The sequence below is a fragment of the Panulirus ornatus genome, chromosome 13, assembly GCF_036320965.1.
Source record: "Panulirus ornatus isolate Po-2019 chromosome 13, ASM3632096v1, whole genome shotgun sequence".
NCBI classification, from domain to species: Eukaryota; Metazoa; Arthropoda; class Malacostraca; order Decapoda; family Palinuridae; genus Panulirus; species Panulirus ornatus.
This window is the reverse complement of record NC_092236.1, coordinates 667825-691017: the sequence shown is the minus strand read 5'-3', so window position 1 is coordinate 691017 and position 23193 is coordinate 667825. Positions and strand designations below refer to the sequence as shown.

At 40.8% G+C, this 23193-nt stretch overlaps 1 protein-coding gene across 1 annotated transcript in view; it reads left to right on the top strand.

The window, feature by feature from the left end:
• LOC139752654 (uncharacterized) overlaps positions 1-22525 on the top strand; it is an 80267-nt gene extending 57742 nt beyond the window's left edge. Inside the window, exons 6-8 of the mRNA XM_071668409.1 lie at positions 3889-4033; positions 4413-4484; positions 21929-22525. Of these exons, the coding sequence (XP_071524510.1) occupies positions 3889-4033; positions 4413-4484; positions 21929-22110 (399 nt within the window). The 3' untranslated portion in view covers positions 22111-22525. The remainder of the gene's footprint in view (positions 1-3888; positions 4034-4412; positions 4485-21928) is intronic.
• The last annotated feature ends 668 nt before the right edge of the window (positions 22526-23193 follow it).

Sequence of the window (23193 nt, the reverse complement as noted above, 5' to 3'; positions counted from 1 at the left end):
ATATATATATATATATATATATATATATATATATATATATATATATATTTTTTTTTTTTTTATACTTTGTCGCTGTCTCCCGCGTTTGCGAGGTAGCGCAAGGAAACAGACGAAAGAAATGGCCCAACCCCCCCCCCCCCATACACATGTACATACACACGTCCACACACGCAAATATACATACCTACACAGCTTTCCATGGTTTACCCCAGACGCTTCACATGCCTTGATTCAATCCACTGACAGCACGTCAAACCCTGTATACCACATCGCTCCAATTCACTCTATTCCTTGCCCTCCTTTCACCCTCCTGCATGTTCAGGCCCCGATCACACAAAATCTTTTTCACTCCATCTTTCCACCTCCAATTTGGTCTCCCTCTTCTCCTCGTTCCCTCCACCTCCGACACATATATCCTCTTGGTCAATCTTTCCTCACTCATTCTCTCCATGTGCCCAAACCATTTCAAAACACCCTCTTCTGCTCTCTCAACCACGCTCTTTTTATTTCCACACATCTCTCTTACCCTTACGTTACTTACTCGATCAAACCACCTCACACCACACATTGTCCTCAAACATCTCATTGCTCTGTGGAAGGTATTAAGAATATATGGTGTGGGAGGCAAGTTGTTAGAAGCAGTGAAAAGTTTTTATCGAGGATGTAAGGCATGTGTACGTGTAGGAAGAGAGGAAAGTGATTGGTTCTCAGTGAATGTAGGTTTGCGGCAGGGGTGTGTGATGTCTCCATGGTTGTTTAATTTGTTTATGGATGGGGTTGTTAGGGAGGTAAATGCAAGAGTCCTGGAAAGAGGGGCAAGTATGAAGTCTGTTGGGGATGAGAGAGCTTGGGAAGTGAGTCAGTTGTTGTTCGCTGATGATACAGCGCTGGTGGCTGATTCATGTGAGAAACTGCAGAAGCTGGTGACTGAGTTTGGTAAAGTGTGTGGAAGAAGAAAGTTAAGAGTAAATGTGAATAAGAGCAAGGTTATTAGGTACAGTAGGGTTGAGGGTCAAGTCAATTGGGAGGTGAGTTTGAATGGAGAAAAACTGGAGGAAGTGAAGTGTTTTAGATATCTGGGAGTGGATCTGTCAGCGGATGGAACCATGGAAGCGGAAGTGGATCATAGGGTGGGGGAGGGGGCGAAAATTTTGGGAGCCTTGAAAAATGTGTGGAAGTCGAGAACATTATCTCGGAAAGCAAAAATGGGTATGTTTGAAGGAATAGTGGTTCCAACAATGTTGTATGGTTGCGAGGCGTGGGCTATGGATAGAGTTGTGCGCAGGAGGATGGATGTGCTGGAAATGAGATGTTTGAGGACAATATATATATATATATATATATATATATATATATATATATATATATATATATATATATATATATATATATACATATATATATATAAATTCTTTTTTTTTTTTTTTTTTTGCTTTGCCGCTGTCTACCGCGTTTGCGAGGTAGCGCAAGAAAACAGACGAAAGAAATAGCCCAACCCATCCCCATACACATATATATACATACGTCCACACACGCAAATATACATACCTACACAGCTTTCCATGGTTTACCCCAGACGCTTCACATGCCTTGATTCAATCCACTGACAGCACGTCAACCCCGATATACCACATCGATCCAATTCACTCCATTCCTTGCCCTCCTTTCACCCTCCTGCATGTTCAGGCCCCGATCACACAAAATCTTTTTCACTCCATCTTTCCACCTCCAATTTGGTCTCCCACTTCTCCTCGTTCCCTCCACCTCCGACACATATATCCTCTTGGTCAATCTTTCCTCACTCATTCTCTCCATGTGCCCAAACCATTTCAAAACACCCTCTTCTGCTCTCTCAACCACGCTCTTTTTATTTCCACATCATCTCTCTTACCCTTACGTTACTTACTCGATCAAACCACCTTACACCACACATTGTCTTCAAACATCTCATTTCCAGCACATCCATCCTCCTGCGCACAACTCTATCCATAGCCCACGCCTCGCAACCATACAACATTGTTGGAACCACTATTCCTTCAAACATACCCATTTTTGCTTTCCGAGATAATGTTCTCGACTTCCACACATTCTTCAAGGCTCCCAGGATTTTCGCCCCCTCCCCCACCCTATGCTCCACTTCCGCTTCCATGGTTCCATCCGCTGCCAGATCCACTCCCAGATATCTAAAACACTTTACTTCCTCCAGTTTTTCTCCATTCAAACATTACCTCCCAATTGACTTGACCCTCAACCCTACTGTACCTAATTACCTTGCTCTTATTCACATTTACTCTAACTTTCTTCTTTCACACACTTTACCAAACTCAGTCACCAGCGTCTGCAGTTTCTTACATGAATCAGCCACCAGCGCTATATCATCAGCGAACAACAACTGACTCACTTCCCAAGCTCTCTCATCCCCAACAGACTTCATACTTGCCCCTCTTTCCAAAACTCTTGCATTCACCTCCCTAACAACCCCATCCATAAACAAATTAAACAACCATGGAGACATCACACACCCCTGCCGCAAACCTACATTCACTGAGAACCAATCACTTTCCTCTCTTCCTACACGTACACATTTCTTACAGAAGAGTGAATGTTGGGGTGAAGAGGGTGGTGAGAGTAAGTGAGCTTGGGAAGGAGACTTGTGTGAGGAAGTACCAGGAGAGACTGAGTACAGAATGGAAAAAGGTGAGAACAATGGAAGTAAGGGGAGTGGGGGAGGAATGGGATGTATTTAGGGAATCAGTGATGGATTGCGCAAAAGATGCTTGTGGCATGAGAAGAGTGGGAGGTGGGTTGATTAGAAAGGGTAGTGAGTGGTGGGATGAAGAAGTAAGAGTATTAGTGAAAGAGAAGAGAGAGGCATTTGGACGATTTTTGCAGGGAAAAAATGAAATTGAGTGGGAGACGTATAAAAGAAAGAGACAGGAGGTCAAGAGAAAGGTGCAAGAGGTGAAAAAAAAGGGCAAATGAGAGTTGGGGTGAGAGAGTATCATTAAATTTTAGGGAGAATAAAAAGATGTTCTGGAAGGAGGTAAATAAAGTGCGTAAGACAAGGGAGCAAATGGGAACTTCAGTGAAGGGCGCAAATGGGGAGGTGATAACAAGTAGTGGTGATGTGAGAAGGAGATGGAGTGAGTATTTTGAAGGTTTGTTGAATGTGTTTGATGATAGAGTGGCAGATATAGGGTGTTTTGGTCGAGGTGGTGTGCAAAGTGCGAGGGTTAGGGAAAATGAGTTGGTAAACAGAGAAGAGGTAGTAAAAGCTTTGCGGAAGATGAAAGCCGGCAAGGCAGCAGGTTTGGATGGTATTGCAGTGGAATTTATTAAAAAAGGGGGTGACTGTATTGTTGAGTGGTTGGTAAGGTTATTTAATGTATGTATGACTCATGGTGAGGTGCCTGAGGATTGGCGGAATGCGTGCATAGTGCCATTGTACAAAGGCAAAGGGGATAAGAGTGAGTGCTCAAATTACAGAGGTATAAGTTTGTTGAGTATTCCTGGCAAATTATATGGGAGGGTATTGATTGAGAGGGTGAAGGCATGTACAGAGCATCAGATTGGGGAAGAGCAGTGTGGTTTCAGAAGTGGTAGAGGATGTGTGGATCAGGTGTTTGCTTTGAAGAATGTATGTGAGAAATACTTAGAAAAGCAAATGGATTTGTATGTAGCATTTATGGATCTGGAGAAGGCATATGATAGAGTTGATAGAGATGCTCTGTGGAAGGTATTAAGAATATATGGTGTGGGAGGCAAGTTGTTAGAAGCAGTGAAAAGTTTATATATATATATATATATATATATATATATATATATATATATATATATATATATATATATATATATATATATCCTCATAAATACCAGCTACTTCCTCAGATAACAGTGGACATCAATATGAAAGTCAAGGTGATGACAATGACCATGGAGTCGAGCACGGAAGGCGTCAGTGTTTCCGTGGTGGCTCCCAGTTTCCTCACCTCCTCGCCAAACTACACAGTGGCTGTCAATGTTCAGTGCAACGGTGAGTTCTAAGCCTGAATGTGTCTGGTTACATTATGTTACTATATATCACCGCACGCTAGTTGAGGTATGAAAGTGTCGGCGCGAGACGCACTCGTCCACAACCATGTTTCATTCTATGTAAAGGTGGCACCAAGAGATGAGTGATACACTCCGATCAATATATGTTGTCATATATAGATTTGTGTTGCAAGATTTTTTGCGGCATATATTGGTCCACCTTTATTAAGGTAGTTTGATCACTAGTAAAGAAATTGAATGTAGTCCATCTTTTATCAATCCATTTCAGTTTTGTGATGGCCAGATTTAAACAGTGGCCTATCAAAATTCCTATATCACGTGTAATTTTACCAGCAAGGACCACTTTTTTCCTTTTCCAGGCACCTACACACCGCGCACATATCCCATCCTGACCACAATCAACCCTCAGGGTACTCCAGAACCAATAGTTGGTAAGTAAATTGTAAACGTGTTTGTGTGTGTGTGTGTGTGTGTGTGTGTGTGTGTGTGTGTGTGTGTGTGAGCATACCTCTGCCTATATGTTGTGTACTTGTAATTGTGAGCGTATGTCAGAGTTAATGGTGTTTGAGAGTTGATGCTTCCGAGGTTAAAAATCGAAGGAAGGCGTGTTGCCAATTTAAGTGAATCAAGATCTTTTCTTACTTTTGTCTGTCTCCTTTTAGAAATACCCAGTTTTTAACAGACTGACTAGACAATTTTGTGAAGTGGACAGGTGCAGTAAATTAGTGTATGAAAGTGCAACATTGCCGAAGGGGAGTGTAATTTTTACTGTAAGGGAAACCAAAAGGTAACACCATAGCAGTTGGACAGCAACTGTTTCCTTGCGCTACCTCGCTAACGCGGGAAATGGCGAATAGTTTGAAAAGACAAAAAAAAAAAAAAAAGAATATATATATATATATATATATATATATATATATATATATATATATATATATATATATATATATATATATATATATATATATTCCTATGAGTCCACGGGGAAAATGAAACACGAAAAGTTCCCAAGTGCACTTTCGTGTAATAATCATATCATCAGGGGAGACACAAGAGAGAAATATAAGTCATTTGATATACATCGAGGAGACGAAGCTAGGACGCCATTTGGTAAACATGTGATTGTCATATGTTTACCAAATGGCGTCCTAGCTTCGTCTTTTCGATGTATATCAACTGACTTATATTTCTCTCTTGTGTCTCCCCTGATGATGTGATTATTACACGAAACTGCACTTCGGAACTTTTCGTGTTTCATTTTCCCCGTGGACTCATAGGAATATATATATATATATATATATATATATATATATATATATATATATATATATATATATATATATATATATATATATATATTTTTTTTTTTTTTTTTTTATTATACTTTGTCGCTGTCTCCCGCGTTTGCGAGGTAGCGCAAGGAAACAGACGAAAGAAATGGCCCACCCCCCCCCCCATACACATGTATATACATACGCCCACACACGCAAATATACATACCTACACAGCTTTCCATGGTTTACCCCAGACGCTTCATATGCCTTGATTCAATCCACTGACAGCACGTCAACCCCGGTATACCACATCGCTCCAATTCACTCTATTCCTTGCCCTCCTTTCACCCTCCTGCATGTTCAGGCCCCGATCACACAAAATCTTTTTCACTCCATCTTTCCACCTCCAATTTGGTCTCCCTCTTCTCCTTGTTCCCTCCACCTCCGACACATATATCCTCTTGGTCAATCTTTCCTCACTCATCCTCTCCATATGCCCAAACCACTTCAAAACACCCTCTTCTGCTCTCTCAACCACGCTCTTTTTATTTCCACACATCTCTCTTACCCTTACGTTGCTCACTCGATCAAACCACCTCACACCACACATTGTCCTCAAACATCTCATTTCCAGCACATCCATCCTCCTGCGCACAACTCTATCCATAGCCCACGCCTCGCAACCATACAACATTGTTGGAACCACTATTCCTTCAAACATACCCATTTTTGCTTTCCGAGATAATGTTCTCGACTTCCACACATTCTTCAAGGCCCCCAGGATTTTCGCCCCCTCCCCCACCCTATGATCCACCTTCCCTTCTTCATTAGTCATCCTGTTTTTTATCCACTACGTTTTATGCCGTGAACCGTAAGGCCAAAACTGTATGGAAGATGAGAGAGGGGTGGAATGGAGCGTTCTGTTGATTGCATTTTCTGAGATCCCAGGAAATTCCCGGCCCCAATAGTGGACCTCTGGGTCAGGGTACGATGTACCTCCTGTTCCCCCCCCCCCCCCCCACACACACCAAAGACCCTACACATAAGAGGCCAATTATGAAGCCAATTGCTAAGCAGGAATAAGGGGAAAATTCCCTCGTTGGATATATTATCTCAGTGGGAGGAACTAAGGACGCATTTCAGAGGAGCCTTTTCCAAATGGGTGAGGTGACAAGGGAAGTGCCACAGGGTTCGTTTCCAGGACCATTTCTCTTCTCGATCTACATTAATGACTTGCCAGAAATTATAGAATCCTATCTGGACATGTTTGCAGATGATGCAAAAGTCATGAGGGAAGTGAAAAGCGAAGAGGATTGCGTCAGCTTACAAAGGGACCTAGAGACAACTTGACTCCGTGCGTAAAGTAGCACAGAGAACTCCAATACATGGTCCAAAGGAGGGAAACAAATTTATCAAAACTAAAGGAGCTAAGCTACGGGGATAGGCTGGAGGCTTTAGATTAACCCACTCTGAAAGAGAAAAGAGTAAGGAGTGACCTGATCACAACCTTTAAGTTTTTAAAAGAGATCAACGAAGTGGACAGTACTTTGGGAGATGTACGGTTGGAGGAACCAGAGGACATAACATGAAATTAAGTTAGAAGATTGTTAAAGAGGATGTAAGAAATAATTCTGTTGGATAAGAGTTTTGGATGGTTGAAGAGATTGACTGAGGACGTGGTTAGTATAGACGGCATACATAAATTCAAGAAGTTATATGACGGCAGGGTGTTTAAGAGGCAGAGCCTCACGAGCTTATAACTCCCTCCCCGTACATTATGAATAAACAATTACATGTCTGTGTAACAATATTTATGTTTATCACAGGTTACCATAAACGTTTTCTGTAAGCAAGCAGGTTCTTTGTTGACACCCACAAAATGTAAAAGCGACCATTTTTGAGAATGTATTGAGCAAACTAATATTGGTCTGTTTCCGAAATATTAAGCCTCTGCAAGGCTCACAGACCAGTACAAAAACATGGTCGCGGCGGTGAAAGCATGGTCAGCCATCACAGAATGGAATGACCTAGGGAAAAGAAATGACAAGAGTTCCTGTTTAAATGACGAGTTCCTGTTTTAATGATCCGAGACGAAATCAAGCGTTGACGACACATGTGGTGCAAATGGTAGCTTCACAACTCTCTGTCCCCGGCAAAATAAACCAAACAGGTAACACTGAACAAGCCTTAAAGATGTTTGTTTTGGCATTAGGTTTAAGAAGAGATATGATGAAAAGGTTCCATTACTTTGGTTGGATGAATTATTTGATGGATGATTCATATAATTTCCCAGCACCGATAGATAACCACCCTAATTTAGCTAGTGTTACAGAATGTAGGGGTGAGCGGGTTTGGTTGAATCAGTTGATGCTGTGCAAAAAGAATTGGACCAAATTTGAGAACAGGCCCGGCAACTGAATTACATCATCCAGCTGCTTGTAAGAAAAATCATTTGAATCAAAGACCCAGTACACTTTTCCTAATATCCACCTATTTTAGACCGTTATGTAACTTTGGCTCATTTTCGTTAACTTTGCTAGTGGTCATAAGGTTCAGAATTCATGTAATATTTAAGCATTATTTTTGAAGTAGGGAGATGAAGGCAGTGATCAGCATGGTTTTGATGTGACAGAAACTAGCACGCGCTAGCTTTTGACCAAAATACTATGACGGCCAGCTTGGCCTCTTGGTTGCATCAGCTGATTCAGCCAATCCCGCTGTAGATTTGGCCTAGGTCTTAGGACTGAATGGATGGAACTGTTTCATCAACATTATTTTTTGTAGATATATTATTTAGAATTTGCTTTAATTTTTCAAATATGAAACTTTTGGTTCATAGTTAGTATGGATATATGCCAGGCCAGATGATTTATAAGATCTAATCCATAAAATGCAGCTGCTGGACAGATCAGTGTATGGGCCTTTCAAGACACTTAGAAGCAGCCCAAGCCACGTGGATGAGGAAACATCCAGGCCAGAGGATGACATGACATGACATACCTGGCCTGGTTAACACGGCCCTCGCAAAAGGCCCATACTCCAGCAAACATTATAGGTTGGTTCAAGAAGTGCAGTGTCTGCCCCTTTAATAGGGATATATTTGGAGATTATGAGTTTATTCCTGCAAACACAACCGACCAGCCAGATCCAACAAAAGCTGACAATTTTATTGAAAATACACTCTTGTCATCTTGCATTGCTGAGGCACCTGACTCGTCTCAAACCACATAGACAACACAGCCACAACTTGAATCAGTTAACATATCGATGAAGAGGAACCAAAAACCTCTACTTCATGTAGGATGAGGTTGTCATTCACTTTTCCACAGATTGTTGAATCTCCTTCCCAGTAATTTAGTCCTGAACTTGTGTGACCATTACCAAAGGCCCCTGCCAAAGGAACCAAAAGGAAAGCTGGGTGGAAATCATTGAAATTGGCAGTATTAACTGTCACTCCTGAGAAGAATGCCATCAAAAAGAGCAAAGAGGCAGCATAAAAAGAACAAGGGAGCAAAGCAGCAGTAAGGTAATAAAGCTAAAGCAGCCAAAGAGGTGTCTGCTAGTGCTGAAGAATGGTCACCATTCAGTGATCAGTGTAGGAAGCACATTAGCAACAGTGCTGATAAATAGGACTGGGTTAAGTGCATGGTAGATGGATGTGATGAATGGGAATAAAGAGGACTGGGTTAAGTGCATGATAGAAGGATGTGATGAATGGGCCCATGAACTTTGTACAGGTAATGGGAAATTTATTTGCAGATTGCAATGCCTGAATGAGTTGTGCAAAATTAGTGGTGCATTTTACTGCAGGGAGTGCGTACTTGATTGATTGCTGTAGTGCATACATGTATTTTTTATGTGCTTTTCTTTTCATAATCTTTTTATGAATTGATGAATACTTTTCCTTTAAATTCATTGAGGTACAACGAACCTACTTTTAGATAAGTACCATTTAGAGCAATAATTTAGCTTAAATTCCAAGTCATGATAGAAGTTACAATTTTTTGCTATGGGTGAACTTCTGTCAAATGTTACTGATTTTTTCCCCTTTAGGCTTGATACTTTTTTCTTTGATTTATTTGGTTTAGTGTTCTGTTGTGTGCTATTCACCTAATTATTTGATATGTCCTGAATAAAGAAGTTATATGTTGTTTAAAACTATTAATTTGCTTTGTCGCTGTCTCCCGCGTTAGCAAGGTAGCACAAGGAAACAGACGAAAGAATGGCCCAACCCACCCACATACACATGTATATACATACACGTCCACACACGCAAATATACATACCTATACATCTCAACGTATACATATATATACACACACACACATATACATATGTACATAATTCACACTGCGTTTATTCATTCCCATCGCCACCCCACCACACATGAAATAACAACCCCCTCCCCCCTCGTGTGTGCAAGGTAGCGCTAGGAAAAGACAACAAACGCCACATTTGTTCACACTCAGTCTCTAGCTGTCATATAATAATGCACCGAAACCACAGCTCCCTTTCCACATCCAGGCCCCACACAACTTTCCATGGTTTACCACAGACGCTTCACATGCCCTGGTTCAATCCATTGACAGCACGTCGACCCCGGTATACCACATTGTTTCAATTCACTCTATTCCTTGCACGCCTTTCATCCTCCTGCATGTTCAGACCCCGATCACACAAAATCTTTTTCACTCCATCTTTCCACCTCCAATATGGTCTCCCACTTCTCCTCATTCCCTCCACCTCTGACACATATATCCTCTTGGTCAATCTTTCCTCACTCATTCTTTCCATGTGACCAAACCATTTCAACACACCCTCTTCTGCTCTCTCAACCACACTCTTTTTATTACCACACATCTCTCTTACCCTCACATTACTTACTCAATCAAACCACCTCACACCACATATTGTCCTCAAACATCTCATTTCCAGCTCATCCACCCTCCTGCGCACAACTCTATCCATAGCCCACGCCTCGCAACCATATAACACTGTTGGAACCACTATTCCTTCAAACATACCCATTTTTGCTTTCCAAGATAATGTTCTTGACTTCCACACATTCTTCAACGCTCCCAGAACTTTCGCCCCCTCCCCCACCCTATGGATCACTTCTGCTTCCATGGTTCCATCTGCTGCCAAATCCACTCCCAGATATCTAAAACACTTCACTTCTTCCAGTTTTTCTCCATTCAAACTGACCTCCCAATTGATGTGTCCCTCAACCCTACTTTACCTAATAACCTTGCTCTTATCCACATTTCTCTCAGCTTTCTTCTTTCACACACTAAACCATACTCAGTCACCAGCATCTGCAGTTTCTCACACGAATCAGCCGCCAGCGCTGTATCATCAGCGAACAACAACTGACTCACTTCCCAAGCTCTCTCATCCACAACAGACTGCATACTTGCCCCTCTTTCCAAAACTCTTGCATTCACCTCCCTAACATCCATAAACAAATTAAACAACTATGGAGACATCACGCACCCCTGCCACAAACCTACATTCACTGAGAACCAATCACTTTCCTCTCTTCCTACACGTACACATGCCTTACATCCTTGATAAAAACTTTTCACTCTAACAACTTGCCTCCCACTCCATATATTCTTAATACCTTCCACAGAGCATCTCTATCAACTCTATCGTATGCCTTCTCCAGATCCATAAATGCTACATCCAAATCCATTTGCTATTCTAAGTATTTCTCACATACATTCTTCAAAGCAAACACCTGATCCACACATCCTCTACCACTTCTGAAACCACACTGCTCTTCCCCAATCTGATGCTCTGTACATGCCTTCACCCTCTCAATCAATACCCTCCCATATAATTTCCCAGGAATACTCAACAAACTTATACCTCTGTAATTTGAGCACTCACTTTTATCCCCTTTGCCTTTGTACATTGGCACTATGCAAGCATTCCGCAAATCCTCAGGCACCTCACCATGAGACATACATACATTAGATAACCTTACCAACCAATCACAAATACAGTCACCGCCTTTTTTAATAAATTCCACTGCAGTACCATCCAAACCCGCTGCCTTGCTGGCTTTCATCTTCTGCAAAGCTTTTACTACCTCTTCTCTTTTACCAAATCATTTTCCCTAACCCTCTCACTTTGCACACCACCTCGACCAAAACACCCTATATCTACCACTCTTATCATCAAACACATTCAACAAACCTTCAAAATACTCACTCCATCTCCTTTTCACATCACTACTACTTGCTATCACCTCCCCATTATCCCCCTTCACTGAAGTTCCCATTTGTTCCCTTGTCTTACGCATTTTATTTACCTCCTTCCAAAACTTTTTTTTTTTTTTTTTTTTTTTTTTGCTGTCTCCCGTGTTTGCGAGGTAGCGCAAGGAAACAGACGAAAGAAATGGCCCAACCCACCCCATACACATGTATATACATACGTCCACAAACGCAAATATACATACCTACACAGCTTTCCATGGTTTACCCCAGACGCTTCACATGCCCTGATTCAATCCACTGACAGCACGTCAACCCCGGTATACCACATCGTTCCAATTCACTCTATTCCTTGCCCTCCTTTCACCCTCCTGCATGTTCAGGCCCCGATCACACAAAATCTTTTTCACTCCATCTTTCCACCTCCAATTTGGTCTCCCTCTTCTCCTCGTTCCCTCCACCTCCGACACATATATCCTCTTGGTCAATCTTTCCTCACTCATTCTCTCCATGTGACCAAACCATTTCAAAACACCCTCTTCTGCTCTCTCAACCACGCTCTTTTTATTTCCACACATCTCTCTTACCCTTACGTTACTTACTCGATCAAACCACCTCACACCACACATTGTCCTCAAACATCTCATTTCCAGCACATCCATCCTCCTGCGCACAACTCTATCCATAGTCCACGCCTCGCAACCATACAACATTGTTGGAACCACTATTCCTTCAAACATACCCATTTTTGCTTTCCGAGATAATGTTCTCGACTTCCACACATTCTTCAAGGCTCCCAGGATTTTCGCCCCCTCCCCCACCCTATGATCCACTTCCGCTTCCATGGTTCCATCCGCTGCCAGATCCACTCCCAGATATCTAAAACACTTCACTTCCTCCAGTTTTTCTCCATTCAAACTCACCTCCCAATTGACTTGACCCTCAACCCTACTGTACCTAATAACCTTGCTCTTATTCACATTTACTCTTAACTTTCTTCTTTCACACACTTTACCAAACTCAGTCACCAGCTTCTGCAGTTTCTCACATGAATCAGCCACCAGCGCTGTATCATCAGCGAACAACAAATGACTCACTTCCCAAGCTCTCTCATCCCCAACAGACTTCATACTTGCCCTTCTTTCCAAAACTCTTGCATTCACCTCCCTAACAACCCCATCCATAAACAAATTAAACAACCATGGAGGCATCACACACCCCTGCCGCAAACCTACATTCACTGAGAACCAATCACTTTCCTCTCTTCCTAAATTTTTTATTCTCCCTAAAATTTAATGATACTCTCTCACCCTAACTTTCATTTGCCCTCTTTTTCACCTCTTGCACCTTTCTCTTGACCTCCTGCCTCTTTCTTTTATACATCTCCCACTCATTTGCATTATTTCCCTGCAAAAATTGTCCAAATGCCTTTCTCCTATCTTTCACTAATAGTCTTACTTCTTCATCCCACCATTCACAACCCTTTCTGATCTGCCCACCTCCGACATGCCACAAGCATCTTTTGCGCAAACCATCACTGATTACCATAATACATCCCATTCCTCCCCACTCCCCTTACGTCCTTAGTTCTCACCTTTTTCCATTCTGTACTCAGTCTCTCCTGGTACTTCCTCACACAAGTCTCCTTCCCAAGCTCACTTACTCTCACCTTTCTTTTCACCCCAACATTCTCTCTTCTTTTCTGAAAACCTCTACAAATCTTCACCTTCACCTCCACAAGATAATGATCAGACATCCCTCCAGTTGCACCTCTCAGCACATTAACATCCAAAAGTCTCTCTTTCCCTCGCCTATCAATTAACACGTAATCCAGTAACACTCTCTGGCCATCTCTCCTACTTACATGTGTATACTTATGTATATCTCTCTTTTTAAACCGGGTATTCCCAATCACCAGTCCTTTTTCAGCACATAAATCTACAAGCTCTTCACCATTTCCATTTACAACACTGAACACCCCATGTACTCCAATTATTCCCTCAACTGCCACATTACTCACCTATGCATTCAAATCACCCATCACTATAACCCGGTCTCGTGCATCAAAACTACTAATGCACTCACTCAGCTGCTCCCAAAACACTTGCCTCTCATTATCTTTTTCTCTCATGCCCAGGTGCATATGCACCAATAATCACCCATCTCTCTCCATCAACTTTCAGTTTTACCCATATCAATCTAGAATTTACTTTCTTACTTTCTGTCACATACTCCCACCACTCCTGTTTCAGGAGTAGTGCTACTTCTTCCCTTGCTCTTGTCCTCTCACTAACCCCTGACTTTACTCCCAAAACATTCCCAAACCTCTCTTGCCCTTTACCCTTGAACTTCGTTTCACTCAGAGCCAAAACATCAAGGTTCCTTTCCTCAAACATACTACCTATCTCTCCTTTTTTCTCTCATCTTGGTTACATCCACACACATTTAGACACCCCAATCTGAGCCTTCGAGAAGGATGAGCACTCCCCACGTGACTACTTCTTCTGTTTTCCCCTTTAGAAAGTTAAAATACAAGGGGAGGGTTTCCAGCCCTCACTTCCATCCCCTTTAGTCGCCTTCTACGACACGTGAGGAATGCGTGGGAAGTATTTTTTCTCCCGTATCCCCAGGGACGTTTAAAACTGTCTTGTGTAATTTTTTGGTGATTCAACCAACCCTGTAGCTGTCCAAAATGCCACAAGTAAATAATGTGTCAGAAATACCAGATATGATTATTATGATTATGGAATGGATTTAATCATCCAGAGAAATAGCCCAGTTGACATGTAATCACCTTTCACCAGTATTTGGGGTCCCTGGCAGCTGCAATGACAGGAAACCCAAAATAAATATAAAAATTCTGCTCTCCCCTACCTGCCAACTTTGATGCACCTTTTAGCCCAAAAAATATGTACTGGCTGACAGATATAGATTTCAAAAGTGTATGCAACAAAAAGGAGAATCTGTAGATTCATTTATCATGAGATGGGAGATCAATTACAAATTAGATCCTCAGATGGCTCTCTTCATGAGAAATTCTTAAAGAGGATGACCATGATTTTCTTGTCGCTCACAAAATCTGTCACACCAAGCATCAAAGAAGCAGATGGCAGTGTTTCATGGTGAAGATTGGATTGTCACAAAGGTGACTCTGAAGAAACCCATGAAAACAAATGAAATCAAGATATCCAACATGAAGACTGTACCTGGACACTTAGTTTGTGGCAACAGACATGTTTGGAAGAAAGAAGAATACCCAGCATATGGTAACACCTGTAGTTAGAGCAACATGAAGGATCAATTCACAAGAAAATGTCGATCAAAACCAGAGGTGAAGTTTCAGGTAGACTGTGGCGAAATAGTAAATGTTGTTCCTCAACATTTAGTCCATGACATGGAGTTAAGTCCTTATGATAGAGTGTTTTACATGTAGAATTCTACTAAGATAAGCCCATTGGTAAAGATTGGGAAAGTGAATAAGTTATTGTCAGTTGTGAGAATAAAAAGAGATATGTAGAGTTATTTGTTATAGAACAGGATCTTGTACCAATTTTGGGTGAGAACAACAGAACAGATGAATCTGATAACTATGAATTTAAGAATATTATTGTGATCCCAAATTATAGTCATGAGTTTTCAGAATTGCTGTGGAAATTACCTGGTGCTGTCAAGCTACCTCTTGATTCATTATCTAATCCAGGAGCATTATCATATAGAATGCCAATCATTGTTAAACAAAAAGTTCATAATAAGCTTTGAATTCCAGATAATGAAAGTCATAGCCAACAATGGGTAACTTGTATGGGAGTAAGTTATAAGTTGTGTGGAAGCAAGAAATCAGGTAACATTTGCTTTGATTCACAAGCACTGGCTAATGACTGAAAAGAGAAGGGCATCCATTACCAAGTGATTGATGATTTATGGCCAGACCTTTTAAAGGTTAGATTGTTTTCAAAGTTTGATCTGAGGAATGGTTATTTGCATTGTGTATATATGATTAGTCAAGCTAACTTAATACATTTCAGACAACACTTGGAAGGTGGAGGTGGTTAAGATTACCATTTAGTTTAACAGTGAGTAGTGAAATATTTCAAGAGGCTAAATACATCCCTGTAGAGTCTGAAGGGAGTTGTTTGTGTATCATATGACATAATAGTTTCTTGTATTAGAGACAGTGATGAAGTAACTAATGATGATAGTGATAATAATGTGTGTTTACTGATTGAGAGATGCAGGAAACAAGGTATTCATGGATAATGTTCTCAATATCCATGCTGGTACAGCTGAAGATAAGATCTAGTAATGATGGTGTATCAGCCCCTCTCATCATAGTGTGCTCCATGACATGTTTGTGTTGGAAATTTACATATATATGCTCTAAACATTCATCTCCATGACATCCTTTCACCATGAGAATCCAGATTCCCCAGTCTGTCTCTTTGTAATTGAATTAACTGAATTGAATTGAATTAATTGAATTAATTGAGTTAACTATTTGTATTGTATAGGGAGGGACTTTTACACTCATGGCACCCCATCTCTTGAACACTACTTTTATACAGCCTCTTTATGTTTATGTATGCTATCTCCATAAACCTTGTCCTTAGTCAGTTTTTCCATTCATCCACCACTCTTATATTAAAAAAGTATTTCTTTACATCCTTGATTATGTTTCTTACTTAATTTCATGTATTCCTACATCTCTCAAAGAACTGTCTACCATCCACTTGATTGATCTTTTAAAAACTTAAAGGTTGTGCTCAGGTCACCCCCAATCTTCTCTCTTCCAAGATGGGTAAATTTCCTAGTAGCTTATCCCTCATAATTCTGGAACCATCTTTGTTGCCTTTCACAGGACCTTCACTATTAGATGTCATTACAACTTGAGGCATATTCTAGTTTTGGCCTCATGTAAGATATAAATAATATGCTGAATACTTCCTTATCCATAAACTTGAAAGCTATCTTGATATTTTCCAGCAGACAGTTTGTCTCCTTAACTGTTCTCCACTTATGGGACTCTGGCAACAGGTTAGGGATGATGGCTACATCCAAATCATTCTGACACAGAATCCAGAAGCTTTTTTCTTGTTAGGTAATAATCATATTGAGACCATCTTTTGCTTTGTTTCTTCCCCATTACCTTACATTTGCTCTGGTTGAATTTCATCAACTGTGTTCCGTACTAACTATGGAGTTGTTTAAGTCTCATTATGAACTGATGTAATCCTCCTCATTTATCACTTCCCTCATGACCTCTGCATCTTCTGCAAACATATTTAGGTAGATTTCTTCATACTGTCAGGCAAGAAAAGTAATCGTCCCAGAACCGAATCTTGTGGCACTTTGCTGTGCACCTGAACCCATTTGGAAATGCTCCTCTGACTTGTGTCCTTAGTTCCGTATTACTAAGGTAATCTATTCATCACAGGAGTTTCCTCTTTTATTTGTGCTTGGTGATTATTATATATTTGTTTTGGTTCACTGGAATTCTTTTAAGAGTTATATAGTAAGTTATATAATAAGAGCAAGGGAAGGAGTAGCACTACTCCTGAAACAGGAGTTGTGGGAGTATGTGATCGAATGTAAGAAAGTAAATTCTTGATTAATATGGGTAAAACTGAAAGTTGATGGAGAGAGATGGGTGATTATTGGTGCATATGCACCTGGGCATGAGAAGAAAGATCATGAGAGGCAAGTGTTTTGGGAGCAGCTGAATGAGTGTGTTAGTGGTTTTGATGCACAAGACCGGGTTATAGTGATGGGTGATTTGAATGCAAAGGTGAGTAATGTGGCAGTTGAGGGAATAATTGGTATACATGGGGTGTTCAGTGTTGTAAATGGAAATGGTGAAGAGCTTGTAGATTTATGTGCTGAAAAAGGACTGGTGATTGGGAATACCTGGTTTAAAAAGCGAGATATACATAAGTATACGTATGTAAGTAGGAGAGATGGCCAGAGAGTGTTGTTGGATTACGTGTTAATTGACAGGCGCGCGAAAGAGAGACTTTTGGATGTTAATGTGCTGAGAGGTGCAACTGGAGGGATGTCTGATCATTATCTTGTGGAGGTGAAGGTGAAGATTTGTAGGGGTTTTCAGAAAAGAAGAGTGAATGTTGGGGTGAAGAGGGTGGTGAGAGTAAGTGAGCTTGGGAAGGAGACTTGTGTGAGGAAGTACCAGGAGAGACTGAGTACAGAATGGAAAAAGGTGAGAACAATGGAAGTAAGGGGAGTGGGGGAGGAATGGGATGTATTTAGGGAATCAGTGATGGATTGCGCAAAAGATGCTTGTGGCATGAGAAGAGTGGGAGGTGGGTTGATTAGAAAGGGTAGTGAGTGGTGGGATGAAGAAGTAAGATTATTAGTGAAAGAGAAGAGAGAGGCATTTGGACAATTTTTGCAGGGAAAAAATGCAATTGAGTGGGAGATGTATAAAAGAAAGAGACAGGAGGTCAAGAGAAAGGTGCAAGAGGTGAAAAAGAGGGCAAATGAGAGTTGGGGTGAGAGAGTATCATTAAATTTTAGGGAGAATAAAAAGATGTTCTGGAAGGAGGTAAATAAAGTGCGTAAGACAAGGGAGCAAATGGGAACTTCAGTGAAGGGCGCAAATGGGGAGGTGATAACAAGTAGTGGTGATGTGAGAAGGAGATGGAGTGAGTATTTTGAAGGTTTGTTGAATGTGTTTGATGATAGAGTGGCAGATATAGGGTGTTTTGGTCGAGGTGGTGTGCAAAGTGACAGGGTTAGGGAAAATGATTTGGTAAACAAAGAGGTAGTAAAAACTTTGCGGAAGATGAAAGCCGGCAAGGCAGCAGGTTTGGATGGTATTGCAGTGGAATTTATTAAAAAAGGGGGTGACTGTATTGTTGACTGGTTGGTAAGGTTATTTAATGTATGTATGACTCATGATGAGGTGCCTGATGATTGGCAGAATGCATGCATAGTGCCATTGTACAAAGGCAAAGGGGATAAGAGTGAGTGCTCAAATTACAGAGGTATAAGTTTGTTGAGTATTCCTGGTAAATTATATGGGAGGGAATTGATTGAGAGGGTGAAGGCATGTACAGAGCATCAGATTGGGGAAGAGCAGTGTGGTTTCAGAAGTGGTAGAGGATGTGTGGATCAGGTGTTTGCTTTGAAGAATGTATGTGAGAAATACTTAGAAAAGCAAATGGATTTGTATGTAGCATTTATGGATCTGGAGAAGGCATATGATAGAGTTGATAGAGATGCTCTGTGGAAGGTATTAAGAATATATGGTGTGGGAGGCAAGTTGTTAGAAGCAGTGAAAAGTTTTTATCGAGGATGTAAGGCATGTGTACGTGCAGGAAGAGAGGAAAGTGATTGGTCCTCCGTGAATGTAGGTTTGCGGCAGGGGTGTGTGATGTCTCCATGGTTGTTTAATTTGTTTATGGATGGGGTTGTTAGGGAGTTGAATGCAAGAGTTTTGGAAAGAGGGGCAAGTATGAAGTCTGTTGTGGATGAGAGAGCTTGGGAAGTGAGTCAGTTGTTGTTCACTGATGATACAGCACTGGTGGCTGATTCATGTGAGAAACTGCAGAAGCTGGTGACTGAGTTTGGTAAAGTGTGTGAAAGAAGAAAGTTAAGAGTAAATGTGAATAAGAGCAAGGTTATTAGGTAGGTAGGGTTGAGGGTCGTCAGTTGGGAGGTAAGTTTGAATGGAGAAAAACTGGAGGAAGTAAAGTGTTTTAGATATCTGGGAGTGGATCTGGCAGCGGATGGAACCATGGAAGCGGAAGTGAATCATAGGGTGGGGGAGGGGGCGAAAATCCTGGGAGCCTTGAAGAATGTGTGGAAGTCGAGAACATTATCTCGGAAAGCAAAAATGGGTATGTTTGAAGGAATATTGGTTCCAACAACGTTGTATGGTTGCGAGGCGTGGGCTATGGATAGAGTTGTGCGCAGGAGGGTGGATGTGCTGGAAATGAGATGTTTGAGGACAATGTGTGGTGTGAGGTGGTTTGATCGAGTAAGTAATGTAAGGGTAAGAGAGATGTGTGGAAATAAAAAGAGTGTGGTTGAGAGAGCAGAAGAGGGTGTTTTAAAATGGTTTGGGCACATGGAGAGAATGAGTGAGGAAAGATTGTCCAAGAGGATATATGTGTCGGAGGTGGAGGGAACGAGGAGAAGTGGGAGACCAAATTGGAGTTGGAAAGATGGAGTGAAAAAGATTTTGTGTGATCGGGGCCTGAACATGCAGGAGGGTGAAAGGCGGGCAAGGAATAGAGTGAATTGGATCGATGTGGTATATCGGGGTTGACGTGCTGTCAGTGGATTGAATCAGGGCATGTGAAGCGTCTGGGGTAAACCATGGAAAGTTGTGTGGGGCCTGGATGTGGAAAGGGAGCTGTGGTTTCGGGCATTATTGCGTGACAGTTGGAGACTGAGTGTGAACGAATGGGGCCTTTGTTGTCTTTTCCTAGTGCTACCTCGCACACATGAGGGGGGAGGGGGATGGTATTCCATGTGTTGCGAGGTGGCAATGGGAATGAATAGGGGCAGACAGTGTGAATTGTGTGCATGGGTATATATGTATGTGTCTGTGTGTGTATGTATATGTGTACATTGAGATGTATAGGTATGTATATTTGCGTGTGTGGGCGTGTGTGTGTGTACATTGTGTGTGGGGGTGGATTGTGCCATTTCTTTCGTCTGTTTCCTTGCGCTACCTCGCAAACGCGGGAGACAGTGACAAAGCAAAATGAATAATAATATGATAATACCACCATTATGCTCATCTTCTTTACAGTTACTATTCCCGGTATTTATTGTAGGAATGGGCCATTTTCCACTATTTCTTGAAACTTCAAGCTTTCTCATATTGAGAGGACTAATCTTCCTCCTCCTTTACCTTCTCTTTCCTTTATTGCTATCATGTACCCTCTGTGGATAGAACAGGTGAGAGCTATATCTCTTTGGTAAATTTAGTTTCCCTTTATACAATCTTTGAATTTCAGTTCTTTACCATTAACTGTTAATTCATCAACATTTAAATACACCACTTTCAGTCTGACATTACCATCTTCTGACACTCCTACCATCTCGGCAATTCTAGTTGGGCTGCTCCATCCTCTTGCCACATGTGGCATCTTCAGTTTATTGTCTTCTGACTGTACTCTTTGCTTTCTCCCTGTTTTCCTTATATGTGTGACACTTGATGAATATCTAAGTTCTGCTATGCCTTTAAGAGTTTTAGTTTTTCTAAGTACTTCCAGAATTTTAGTTTTTCTAAGTACTTCCAGAGTTTTAGTTTTTCTAAGTATTTCCAGGCTTCATGACTTTAAGTCAAATGTAACCTTAGTTATAACTTCCCATTCTTCTCCTTTCCTTTTATCATGGAAGTTGCCTCTGGCAGTCACATAGCCTCCAACAGTCTTTTAATATGCCTTTCCCTCCCCCCCTTTTTTCACTTTTCTTATATGGTGTATGATCATCTTTTAACTCAAAAATATTCAGTGATTTACATCTATCGGGCTCATACTTTATTAAAAATTTTTAGATTTAGTGTCACCAATTTTTCAGCTAGAATCCTCCATTTGGTTGTGGCAGCATCCTCTAACTTTCTCTAGAAACTCTCTTTTGACTAGCAAGCACAGGTCCTGTATTCTTAATACTTCTCTAAACCTTCCATCAACTTGCCCACATTCTTTCTTGATTGCTTTAACTCGAACAGTGTATATTATTCTTTTGACCACCTCACTCAGTTTCCTGTTTTGTGTCACCGCAAGTCTATGAATCTTCCCTCACTCTTCATGCTCTGTTTAACTGCTTCCAAATTCACTCTAATATTCTTTACCCTTCACTTTCATCATTTTCTGTTTGTGTGTGTGTGTGTGTGTGTGTGTTATTCCTTTAATCTACGTGAACAACTTCCTATATTATTTCAGGAGATTCAGTGTGGACTTTTCCTCAGTCTAAAAGACTTTTGGTAATACCCCTTCAATTCCTTGACCAATATTGTCATGAGATTTTTCCTCTGATTCCACTGCCTTAAGTAATAAAGCTTACTTTTGTAATCATCCCACAATTTAAGGAGGGTTTACATTCCCCAACTGCCAGACACAATCTGAGGAGAGTTTACGTTGTCCAAATACCAAAGTGTTACGTTTTGGTTACTTTGAAAATAAGAATTTCACTCCCCTTTAGCAAGATGAACTTGGTCACTTCACTGTCTGTGTGTGTGTGTGTGTGTGTGTGTGTCTATGGATGTATATATGTGTATGTCTTTACAAGAAAATTTCTATTCTATTTCTTTGGGCATGATTATGCCTTCATGTGTTTTTGTATATATATATACTCGCAATTTATCTCTTCCTTGTGGGTAATGACTGTTGGGTAACTGATAAAGTTGACTTCTGGCAGAGACCTCTACCATGACCCCCGCACTGCCTCAAGACCACGTGGGCATCATTGTCGGGATCCTTGTTGCCTTGCTGATCCTGATTGCCTTAGCTGTCACTTACTCTTGCTACAAGAAGAGGAGCTCCTTAGATGTTAATCATCACACACCACTGTGTGAACAGCAGCAGCAGCAGCAGAAGTAGAAATGGATTCCTTGCATGGATACTACAATTATTTGATTAGTGGCAGTGGTAACACATTTATTGAACAGAGAGGTCCAGCTTGTAACACCAGCTTGGTATCTTTTAATCCCACCTGTAGAGGATATCATCTCACAAATAAAACATTAGAGTTGTTGTAAAAGAGGATGTTAACCTGTAAGCAACAATATTTTAGTTAAATCCTTCATGTCCAGTACAAATACATCTACAAAAAAAAAATTATACGTTAAAGACTTCTTCATACATTGCGCAGTATTAACTTTCAAATAAAAAGTTTGAATAATTTTTAATGTATATACAGATGTCAATGGCAGGGAGTAGCAAACTCAAGTCACTTTTGTATATGTAAATATATTTGTAGTAACCAAAAGAGAAATAAAGGATCTTATCACCGCCATCCCCATTCTCATGAATAGATGTTCTGCTATGGCTTCTAAACCTGCATACAAAGAAATAAGACTAATTTGCCAAAAGAAGGAAATGTATATGAAATTTCAGATAATGGAAAATAATGAAATAGAGTGGAAGAGTATTGGAGGTAGTGAAATGAGGGAAGAAAGCATGAAATGGTGTATATGAGTGAGGCATGAAAGAACAAGGATAATTAAAGACTCTCCTATGGCAACCCCTTGATAAGAGTTCCCAGATGAAACAGGCATCAGAGATATGAATAGAAAGATAGACAACAATTCTCAAGAACAAGGAAAAATACAAAGAGAATATAAAAAGGTCATGAGACAAAGTGAACATGAATATTAAAAGATAATTTCCATGAATATCAAGATTAACCTTAAGGGTTTCTTCACATATGTTAGACAAAGATAAAACATACAAGATACAACAGGACAACTAATAAACAAGTGTAAGCTGATGATGACAAGCATATGGCCTTTATACTAAATTAACATTGTATACACAATAAAAAAAGACTCATGCATATGTCAACCAGCTTACCCAACATCATCTCAATTACCTGTGATAGGGCGACATCTGTAGTCACAACATTCAGGAGGTGATGTTGATAACCCTAGTGCCCCTTCCTCTCCTTCCTACTAACCCTCAGTC